At 49.6% G+C, this 11,162-nt stretch overlaps 2 protein-coding genes across 2 annotated transcripts in view; one reads left to right on the forward strand and one right to left on the reverse strand.

Annotated features, from left to right (window-relative positions):
* The window catches only part of WASHC1 (WASH complex subunit 1), a 26,910-nt gene extending 22,715 nt beyond the window's left edge, over positions 1-4,195 (forward strand). Inside the window, exons 6-10 of the mRNA XM_005421029.3 lie at positions 648-852; positions 1,311-1,475; positions 1,683-1,841; positions 2,410-2,478; positions 3,032-4,195. Of these exons, the coding sequence (XP_005421086.2) occupies positions 648-852; positions 1,311-1,475; positions 1,683-1,841; positions 2,410-2,478; positions 3,032-3,183 (750 nt within the window). The 3' untranslated portion in view covers positions 3,184-4,195. The remainder of the gene's footprint in view (positions 1-647; positions 853-1,310; positions 1,476-1,682; positions 1,842-2,409; positions 2,479-3,031) is intronic.
* The window catches only part of DDX11 (DEAD/H-box helicase 11), a 19,104-nt gene continuing 9,321 nt past the window's right edge, over positions 1,380-11,162 (reverse strand). Inside the window, 13 exon segments of the mRNA XM_031057025.1 lie at positions 1,380-1,807; positions 4,385-4,470; positions 4,587-4,741; positions 4,875-4,950; positions 5,526-5,610; positions 6,019-6,119; positions 6,290-6,358; positions 8,241-8,390; positions 8,944-9,047; positions 9,413-9,485; positions 9,797-9,909; positions 10,380-10,514; positions 11,011-11,134. Coding sequence (XP_030912885.1) covers positions 4,441-4,470; positions 4,587-4,741; positions 4,875-4,950; positions 5,526-5,610; positions 6,019-6,119; positions 6,290-6,358; positions 8,241-8,390; positions 8,944-9,047; positions 9,413-9,485; positions 9,797-9,909; positions 10,380-10,514; positions 11,011-11,134 — 1,215 coding nt within the window. The 3' untranslated portion in view covers positions 1,380-1,807; positions 4,385-4,440.

The raw sequence follows: 11,162 nt of genomic DNA on the forward strand, positions 1-11,162 counted from the left end.
GCCAGACTGAGCAAAGGGCTGTGCTTGGTGTACACATGGGGCAGGCAGTGCACCAAACCAGTTGCCCCAGCATGTGACTGGTACCTGACACCTTATAAAGGCCATAACTGGGGTGTACTAGCTTTGCTGGAGTGTCATTTGGGACTGGGAAAAGGAGCCTGGGAATCGTTTGCTCATCATGTTGGACTGGAGGATATAACGTATATAGTGATATAATGTATATAGTGAACTCTTTATTCACAGTGCACCATCACTACTGTGTTGCCTGTGTGTTAAACACAAAAGCAAACCCCTGTAACTACTGAGTTGTGCTTCTGCATTTTAGTCTTTGAAATGGTTCAGACATTATCCTCTTCTGGAGGAGAAGGGACTGGTTTATTTAGGCTGCAGCAGTTAGTGCATGAACGCTTCAGAGTTCACGTGCTACTGTGAAACTAAGAAAAGTCCTGCACTTATTCCTCCTGCAGTCTGCCTTTCCCAAGCCTGGCCTGCAGGAGGTAACCTCTAAGCACAGAGGTGTAAGGGTAGCTGATGTACCAAGGCACACCAGCACAGCTCTGACTGCTGCCCAGACTGTTCCCTGCAGTGCCCCTGTTTGCAGCAAGCACATAGTCATTGCCTTACCTTGTTGCTTTGGGTTTCTTCAGGTCGCTGAAAATTACTTCTATGTGCCAGATCTTGGCCAGGTCCCTGAGATTGATGTGCCCTCCTACCTGCCAGACCTGCCTGGCATTGCTGCAGACCTCATGTACAGTGCTGACCTGGGCCCTGGCATTGCACCCTCTGCCCCCAGCAGTGCAATTCCAGAGCTGCCCACTTTCAACACTGAGTCGGTGGAGCCTTTGCAACCAGGTATTTTCAATCTCTGATCCCAGGACCCCATGAAGGAGGAAGGCAGGGATTGCTAGAAAGTGGAGATGAGGCAGAAAGTCCCTTGGTAGAAATTTTAAAATAGATGATGGATTTTGCACCTCTGGTTTAGGCCTGAGGGAAAGCTGCAACCTGCTCAAGTTCTGGCCTGACTGCAGCCCCTTTACTTCCTTCCCTCTCTCTCTGCATAGCTAGGGAGGAGGGAGCACAGTGTGTGTGTCAGCCTGGTGGGATGCCCTTGTGCAAGTGGGATGCAGCTGGGGAGGGAGAGTAGGGGAATCTCAGACTCTTGCCTTGGCCCTGCCTGCTGTTAAGAGATGGTGCACAGGGCTGGAGTGCTCTACTGCAGGTGCTGAGGACTCTGATCTGTTGCTGCTGAGGTGTGTGAAGCTCATAGCTGAAACTGGGACTCTTCAAATACAATTTCTTTAATATTTCAGATCTCCAAGATGCTAAGCTCTTGCCACCTCCTCCCCCTCCACCTCCCCCTCCGCCTCCTGTTGTGCCAACTCCGGTGCCTCCTCCACCGCCCCTGCCCCAGCCCACGGCACCCTTGGAACCAGCTCAGGCAGTCAGCGAGGAGAGCAGCAGCACAGTGCCTGCAGGTAAGGGCTGGGCTCCTCCACAGCTGCACCAGCCTCCTTCCCTTCACCTGTGTCCTTGGCGGCCTTCCCAGCCTTCCAGCAGGGGCGGAGGTGCAGTGGGATGAGATGCTGTCAAGGTCTTGGAGTAGCCCTTGCCATGGGAATTTGGCTGGGCCTGTAGCTGATGCACTGACCCATGTCTGCTGCCTGTCCTTCCTGTCCCTGCAGCTTCAGTCCAAGGAGCCCCAAAGGAGGTGGTGAACCCCTCCACTGGGCGTGCCAGTCTCTTGGAGTCCATCCGCCAGGCCGGGGGCATTGGGAAGGCCAACCTTCGCAGTGTCAAGGAGAGGAAGCTGGAGAAAAAGAAGCAGAAGGAACAAGAACAAGGTGCTGAGACTCTTTGGCAGAACTTCTTTTCCTTGCCCAGGCTGGGGAGGTGTTGAGTATGGGGGCAGGCAGGCAAGGCAGGAGCCCAGTGAAGTCGTAGAGCAGAAAGGAGTTGTCTCCTCACAAGGCTGATGGAGGTCTCAGGTGTTCACCACTCAGCCAGAGCTCTGTGAACTTGCTAAACCCCACTGGCCTGAAGGGCATCTGTCTCAGGGCTTGTGGGGAAGTTTCACATGTGATGCACAGGACCAGGCACACAAATGAAACCCTGGGGGACAGGGCTGAACCGGTTAAGGCACCTTGGCTGAGGTGAATTCCACTCAGTGGAATTCATTCAGTTCATTCCTCAATGAATTCCACTCTTGGTTTTCCCCAGGAGATGCCATTAACCCCGCTGTGCCGAGTGTTTTCCTCACCTGTAAATGGACTGTAGTTTTGGGGTGTCATACAAAATCAGAGGTTTGGAATTTTTTCTTTAATCTGAAGGCAGTACTGCAGGGAAATGTGTTTGCCATAGTGCTTAGCTCAGACTAATCTTTCTTCACTGACTTGTTCTGCTCTGTTTCAGTGAGAGCTACGGGACAAGGTGGAGATTTGATGTCAGACCTGTTCAACAAGCTGGTGCTGAGGCGCAAAGGTACTGTCCTGCAATGTGGGCTGCTCCTTCCCTAGGAAGGAGGGAGAGCACTCCCTGGTACCCAGGCTGTGTCAGCCACAGCCTTGGAAACAGGAACAGATTTTCCTAGGCAGTGTACCACAGTACAGCTGGGAGTGTGTTTGCAGAGAATGAGCAGAGGAATCTCTACCTCAAGTCCAGCTGGAGGCACTGGAGGGGTTTATATGTTTCAGAGGATGGACCCTAAAAGCTGCCGTGCAGAAGGGACAGCAGTGCCTTTTCTAATCCAGTGCTTGGGCAGCTGGGCCCACTGCCCATATGGGCACTTGAGATGCTGTGGCAGGTCTCTGGGGCATTTAGATTGAAGGTCATACCTCAGTGCTGAGCAGACAACAGCAGCGACTTGCTCAGGGGAGCTGTAGTTAAACCTTGGCATAAGTGTATGGCAGCATTAAACATGTTGGCTGTTCTGGTTACCTGGGTGGTGAGAGCATGGCTTTCCCCCTCCCCTTTGCTGAATGTCTTTAGTCTCTAGTCCCCAGGTGTCACTCACTGTGATTTCCTTCTCTCACAGGTATTTCAGGGAAAGGCCCAGGAGCCTCTGGGAACACGGATGCTCCTGGCAGTCCTGCCGGTGCCTTTGCTCGCATGTCGGACTCAATACCACCCCTCCCTCCCCCACAGCAGCCCGTGGGTGAGGAGGATGAGGATGACTGGGAGTCATAGATGGGATCCATTGAGTATTAGTGTGGAACTATTGCTGTCTGAAAAATTTCCATGAAGTTGAAGGAAGCAGGTCCTTACTGCCTTCACTTTGGTAAAAGTGGGAAGTGTAATTAATTAAGAGTGTGTAAAGGGAAAGCCCAGCTGTCCAGCCTTACATCCCGGCACCACAGGCTGGAGGGCACCAGCTGCTAGAAGCAGGTGCTCCCCTCCCTGAAGGCAGAGCTTGTGCAGACCACAGGGTTTGGACCTACTCAAGGGGCAGGTGACTCACAACGGAAGTTTCTCAGAGGCAGCTGTTTCTTTCCCTGTGGGGCTAATTAACATACAGGGAGCAGGTAACAGCTCTGTGCCATAAGTACTTTCTTCCTTGTGGAGAGCCTGGAGAGGTGGCATCCAGCTGCTGAAACTGGAAAAGAAGCAAACAAGGCTTCTGGGATGAGACTTGCTCAGGATGACAGAGGTAGCTGGGAACAGCTGAGGCATTATGTGGCTGTCCCTGGTGTTATTGCTGCCCTCCAGCACTGACCCATAACCCAGGAAAGACCCCCAGGAAAATTAAATTGAAGAAGTTACTTTGAATTCAGAAGCTTAGGGGTTAAAAAGAGCAAAGCAATCCTGTGCTTAAACATGATCAAAGGAGAAGTGCTCTATTGTGGCCATATCTTTATTCCCCTTGTAAGAATGAACTGCTTCAATCTATTGGCTGCTTGAAGCAAGGTAGAAAGAGGGTGAGAAAAAATGTTACCCACAGCTGCTCCATTACCACTCTGTGTTATTCCAATATGACATAAATGAGTGGCCTGCTAGTTTACAATTCCTGTGAAAAGCTCAATGATGGCATTGGTCACTCAGGCCTCCTACACTTGGTGGTTGATGGGAAAAAATCATATGTGTTCAGTCAAAATAATTACTCCCCATACTTAAGTGTACTTAAATAATACTCGCCATACTTGAGTGTTTTTATTGAAAATATTTAATCAATTTAAATAAAACCTTAACAGCTGTAAACAAGTAGGTGCCTGTTGCTACTCTCTTCACCTGCCTCAGACCTACAACCAGTTTCCCTCCTGCCTGTGGTGCTGAAGGCTCTCTCACCATCACAGCACTCAGATACTGAACAGCAAATATCCACAAAGGAGGCAGAAGGCAGAGAATTTATGAAGTCCATGGTACAGAAAAGCAGCAACTTGTGTTACTTTACCTAGTCTTCAGAGGTGTAAGTCATAATGATGAACACCATCTGTTCTCTGCTCCACATCACAAAGCATCCAACTTGCCTCGGTGGAACTGGGAACACACAAAACCAGGCAGTTTGTCCTTGGCCTTACTCTAAAGGGAAAGGTCTAAAAAGGTCCAGATGAGGACAATGGGGAACAGTGACACAAAATACAAGGAGTTCTGACCTTTCTTAACTCGGCAAACGCTAATCCAAAGGCAGGTTTCACCTGGGTCCTCTCCCTGATCCACTGGGGCAGTTTGTTAAAGATGGCAGGGCGTGCGTACCTGTGGTCCAGGAGCAGGATGCTTGCAAAGTCCTTCTGGTGGCGAATGGCTCTGCCTGTTCAGAGGATAAAAACAAAGAATGGCCCAATCAATTGTTTGTTCCCATCATCTGTAATGCATTCTTTTTCCTACCCTCCTCCTCCAGTGTATTTGGTATCCCCCAGCCTGTCCAAGGAAGGATGAATTACCTATTGACTGGTTTACTGCCTTCATGCACAGGTTTTCAATCAGCACTCTGCTTGGTGCCTGGCCACCAGCTCTGGGCTGGAAAGAAGAAATAGGCAAGTCTGAACACAAGGCAGATGTAAATCAAATTGAGGAATCTTGCTGAGAAAGTGAGGTAAATACTTTTACCCCTGCATGGTGAGTGGGTAGCCAGGCAGACCCCAAGTGGAGAGGAAGGAGGAAGAGAAGAAAGGCTGCAGTCAGAAAACTCTGTTGAGCGTTCACAAAGAGCCAACCCAAGGTGCCCTTGAAGGCAGAAATCTTGTCCCCAGGAACAGCACCTCCAGTGAGCAATGAGAAAGGACAAATGATCCTGGCAAGCAGCTTCTACCACCCTGCCACCCTCTGTGGGTTGAAGGGTCCTTGCTCCCCTTGGAGCTCAGAGCTGCCAGCAAGTCCTGGTGGCATTTCCCTCCACCAAAGCTCCTCTGTGTTTAGGGCCACCTGTCCAGGAGCAGCCTGGAGAATGCTGTGCTCTCAGTACCACACTGTCTGGGAAATGAGGGCAAGCTCAAGGAAAATAAAACCTCTGAAGGCAGCTCTGGGACTCATGTGCTGGGAAGTTAGTACCATAAAGCAGAATTGAAAGAGACAGAGGTGTAAGTGGCTCTTACCATTGTTTTATCAAGCCAAGTCATTTTTTCCTGGAGTTCTGGAGATTTAATGTTGGGGTAAGGCATTCCCACCATTATCACACACCTGCAAGGGAGGACTGCATTATTCTTAATGTCTCATCCTAGGGCACTTTGCCAACAGACTGATAAATTAGAGGTCACTGCACCCCTGAAAGACAGCCAGCCCTGCAAACCAAAGGCAACAATAAAGCACAGCAGTCTGACAAGCACGTGCTGAACAGAGCTGCAGAGGGATTCAGGGTGCCAGAACAAGGGATTATCTAGCACAGCAAGCCTAACTGCATTATACACAGAAGAGTGGCCTGGACAGGCAGGTTTTACACCACCCAGCAACCCCTCCTGTTGCTTTAAGCATCAGCTCAGTCACACATTCCCCAGGATTTTCTATCCATGCAAGTACTGATGTGCCCATCATGCTTGGAGTCATTACAGCACAAGCCAGAGGTGGCTTTCCAAGGAGCAGTCACCTTACCTTCCCAGGTCATCAGAGAAATTGATCCCTTCACTCATTTTGCCTCCAACTACAGAAAGCAGCAGGGCCCCCGTCATCTGTCCTCCTGTCTGGCTGCAGCGCTGCAGGAGAGGGACAGCAGCTTAAACCAGAGCAGGGAAGATTTCTGTGCTTCAGAAACACTCCCACACCTAGGCTAGAGCCTTCTTTCCTTGTTAAAAGTGCCCTCCTTTGCAGCATTCCCATACCTGCTGGGCTGCCACACTCCCACCAGACTGCCAGCTCAGCTTACCTTTATGCATTTGGCATATTCCACTAGCACCTGCTCCACCTGGTTGGCTTTCTTAGGCTCCTGAAAGATCTGTCAGACACAGTTCATCAGTTCAGCAACACAGCAATAGGAAGCAAACAGTTCAAAGAAAGCAAATCATTTTACCCCCATGCCATTAAACAACATGTGCAACTGAGGTCATGGAAGGGAAAATTGCCTGAAAAACTAAATAACTAACTAACTTTCCTCCACCCTGAAAATGCAATACAGCTTTTTTCAGCTGGGCTCTGAAGGGAGCAGCAGCTGCTCCTGCCCCTCCAACATTCCCTTTCAGGTCTGGGAGACTTGTTCAATACTGCAAGAAGTTACAAGTCATCCGAGAGCTGAGAGGCAAAAAAACAATGTGCACCTCTTGCACCTATGAATCAAGACCCTCTGGGGTCAGGGGGCTCTACAGCTGCAAGATCTTGGAGGATAGGGACAGGATCAATCAATTTGAATCATCAATTAATTCCAAGCAGGGGCTCCCCTTGCCCAGTGAATAAATTGGCTTTCCATGCAAAGCATAAATGAAGTAGTATATCTTTATGTTATTCTAGCACACCTAATTAGTTAATGAAAACCTCTGCAGTTAATTAAGCTGCATTTTATAGGTGCTGTACCTCAACCTAAACCCAAGTAGTTTTCCTAGTAAACAAGAGGTCCAACATCTGTCTTCTCTGTAACAGTAAAGAACCTACAGAATGGTTTTTCCTTTGGTTAGCAAGAAGTAATATAAAATTTTACCAGTCAAAGTCAGTCTTTCAGTAGAAAAAATAACTGGCAATTACAAATATAAGTCAAAACTGACTTATTGAAAAGTAGCTATTTAAGCTTCTGATTTGAATTCACTTTCCCTGTGTGATTTGTATATAATCTCAGTGTGATCTCACCACAGCAACCCCAGGAAAGCCTTGAACCTTCCCCTGCTAAGATGTGATCTGTGTGTGGGCAGTTGAAAGTCTCACTTGCTGCACTTACACCCAATTGCCTTGCTAATGCATATCCAATTTGCTGGAGACTGCAAAGGCAAAACAAAAACAATTTGGAGTTGAAATTTGGAACAAACTGTGTGTGGTCCAAAACCTTGCAGGGACCACGCAGAGCATTGGGACCCTGACAGGACACAGCTGAAAGGCGCTCAGAGTGGTAACTCTACAAACACAGAGGAAATGAAGCACAGTGCTTCCATGTGCCAGAATGCAAAAAATCACCAAAGCTATGAAATACCTGGGACTGTGGTAAGTTGTTTAGCTTTTGGTGCACACAAGTCACAGCCAGGGTATATGTAATTTTTCTTTACCCTGGTACATGATCCAGGATCCCTGCACCACAATCTGAACTGCCTGACTTTCAATACCCAGCTTTCAAATACCTGTGAGAGTCATTGCAAAGATTTCATATTTGCAGTGATCTCCCTATTTAATGTTTCTCACTGCTCCTTCAACAGGAGTCACCACTGCTAGTCTTCCAGTTCTCATCTCTACTTCTGGCAGATAGTAAAATGCCATTTCTCTTATGAACTGCCCTGTTGTCTCACTTGGCTGTGTTGGTCTGTGCTCGAGGGACACACAGATGAGCCTGGAAAAACAAATTCCCTGTAGGAGCTCAATCTGAACAGCCCCTCCCAGCCACAAGAGAACAAGGCTGCTGGCTATGGATAGCAAAGACTATCTGCCCCCATGGCCACTGCACAGGGTGTGCACTTCAAGGATGTATAGCTGCAATCAATCTCATTTAGATTGCAGCTCAGTGCTCAGCCACCCAGGAAGTGTAATTTATTTGCTCCTGGAGGGATTAGCTGGATAAACATCCATTCTGCTCTGTGCACAGACCATGGGAACAATTGTGAGAGAGGTTCATCATGCATATGGAATTGTTTGGGTTTTGACACCTCCGTGGAAAGTCCCAACTGCCCTGGCTGCAGAGTCACCTTTTTCCTGGCTGCCAGGCGGGAGAGCAGCCCTGTCTTCTCCCAGTGTCCATACACCTGCTTCTCGTACTCATAGGAGGGGAAGAAGCACACCACACCTCCCGGGATCACATTGCACAGGTTGCAAAGGATTCGACCTGTCTCATCCATCTGCAAGAGAGATTACAGCATATTGCAGCTGACAGCAGCCCCAGCTAATGCTGCTCCAATTCTCTGCTCAGTCCCAGGATCACACCTTCCTTATGACATGCCTTAGGGAAGGAAAAACTGTGGGAAATAAGCCAGGTCTGTGAGAACTCCCATGGGGAGCTGGGCATCACTAAAAAGCTCTTGACTGCTTGGCCTTCTTCCCTAGCCCAGGGTTTCTGTTCTGGCTGTGGAGCCGTGGTCATTCAGGAAAGGAAGGTTTGCCTCAGTGGATGGAAGCTGTCCCATTAGAACAGATACTGAGAGCTGGTCAGCACATCTGCCTGAGATTGAGCAGGGGCAGAGCAGACCTAGTATCTAGCCTTGGGTGCCCACTGGCCTGCCACAGGAAGAAGGAAGATGTGCCAAAATACTCCAGCTGCTTCTGTGGTTTGGGATTTCCTTTGCCATGGCTTTTGCTCAGCCCCCCTCTTAAACACACAGTATACCCTGCTCTGAAATATAAGCATGTGAAGCAAAAAAAGATCCCAAGGAAGGGAACAAAGGACAAACTGACCATCTGAGGCAGGTCTCTGGTCTGGTAAGTGAACTCCAGCTGCTGGTTGGAAGGACCACTGCAGAGGATGATGGGTAAAATATTTTCTGGAGGAATGACATGTCCTGGGGACAAGAACAAGTAAGGAGAGTCAACATCACTGCTGCTGGCACAAACCCCACGAGCTGAAGAACTTGAATTGCATTCTAGTGACAGAGGCAAACATTTGCCTGGCTAAGCCAAAGTGCCTAAGTCACTCAGCTGCTCCAACTTCCATCCCCTCAGGCCCTGGGAGGAAGGCATGGCACACTGCCTGCTAATACCAGTCAAGACCACAGGGAAAGCTCAAAGTGAAAGGGAACCCACACCCCTTTGCTGCCCTGATTTTTAGGAAAGATGCCACATTGCTCTGAGTGCTGACAGAACAGTGCTGAAGGCAAACTGCAGCCCTTGCACTGCTGAGCCCTCCCTGCCAGCCCAGCACACTCACCACAGGAGAACTCCACGATCCGGGCAGGGTCCACACCAGCACAGCACAGCAGCTGCTCTCGGAAATCAGCCACCTAAGATCCACAAAACAAAGACAAGTGAAGTACCAGTGTCCCAAAAAACTCTACACCAGCAGCAGCACTACTGCTGGTCAAGCAGAGGAGCGGCAGCGCCCTCTGCCCGCACACAGCGGCGCCGACTCTGCAAAGCTCCTGTGGCACGATCCCGGCGGGATCCCTGGCCCTGCAGAGCCAGGATGGATCACGAGCTCCTCCCACCGCTCCCCGTGCTAGTTCCAACCTACTACCAGCTCTCTTTCCACCCCGGCTTGCAGATAGCACCCCCGACCTGCCGAGAGCCCAGCACAGCATCCTTATTCCCTCACCGGCTGCATGGTGCCTCCGGCGATGACGACAGCACGGCATTCTTCCACAACCTTGGCAAAGTGGACAGCTGGATTCAGCAAGAGGAATTTGAGGCTGCTCTGACCAACTGTGCCTGGGAAAAGGAGAGAAGAGTATTCAGGAGGGAGCTGTGACACATACTCAGGGATATGAGAGATTCTCCCTCCTGACCTAGGCACTCTGGCAGGTACCCACCTCTCAAAGTAAAGACTTGCTGTTCAACACAGACAGAGGCAGCAGCAGGTAATGCCAACCTGGAGGTTACCTTCTGCTTCCTAATCTCCCTGGAGCTGTACAACAGGTGCAGTAAATTGCAGGAAAAAACTTGACATCCAAAGTGGGAGCAGACCTCTGCAAACCCTGGCCCCAATGCCCTTAGTTAAAAATTCCCTTGGGGTCATAAGCATCCTCAGACAGACCAAGCCTGCCAGCCTACATCACAGATGGCACAAATGCAGGTTCCAGGTTCCCCAGAGACTCTTCTATCTCCTCCCTCAATGCCAGTGAAGCACCCTGCTTGTGACTGAGTCATGCCACCCCTCCCCAGTTCACCCTTTCCAGTACCTTGCCTGTTGAGAATGACTCTGCCATCTTGGTTTGCATTTGTGAGGGCTGAGAGAAATCCTTCAATCTGCATCAGTGGAGAGGCAGTTCGGAGCTGGTCGTGCTCAGCCTCCATGGGAGGGCTCTGGGAGGTACCTGCTGGCCCAAAAAAGAAAGGAGAGGCAGGCAAGGCAACTTAGAAAGGGGTTAAGCGCAAAACATGCTCTACAGGAACACAATACCTGGCCTACATATGCAGGCAGAGAATAAATACCCATTAAAGGGGAAAATCCAAATTCCATCTCATTGCTAAAAAAAAAAAAAAAGAAAGAAAAATCTGATTTTTGTGGATGGCACCACTAAGCAAAGCCACTACACACAGTAGGTCAGGTCCCAGAAGTGCAAAGCTTGAGTGCATGTGGTGTGGACATGGAATTACATCATTCAGCTTGAAAGGGACCTCACTAATCCAATGTACAGTTGCCTGGTCAGCTAGTGAGACCTGTTAAAAAACACCCATGCAGGACACCTTCTTCAGTCTCTCATTCTGCACATCTGCCTCCTCCCTTTCCTCATGCAGAGATGTGGGTTCCACATCCTCACTCTGCCCACAGATGCACAAGGAGATGATGCCTGAACTGCCTGAACTCACCCTCCTTATCAGATCCCTGCTGAAGGGTCAGAAGAAAGTCCTGCAAACCAGCCAGCTTCTGGTTCTCCTTGTTGGTCTTCACAGCTGAGGCAGGGCCCCCATATCGCTCCACAAACCCAAAAAGCTGCCAAACAAAAGCCAGAAATACAAAG

This window comes from Geospiza fortis, unplaced genomic scaffold (assembly GCF_000277835.1).
Source record: "Geospiza fortis unplaced genomic scaffold, GeoFor_1.0 scaffold10, whole genome shotgun sequence".
NCBI classification, from domain to species: Eukaryota; Metazoa; Chordata; class Aves; order Passeriformes; family Thraupidae; genus Geospiza; species Geospiza fortis.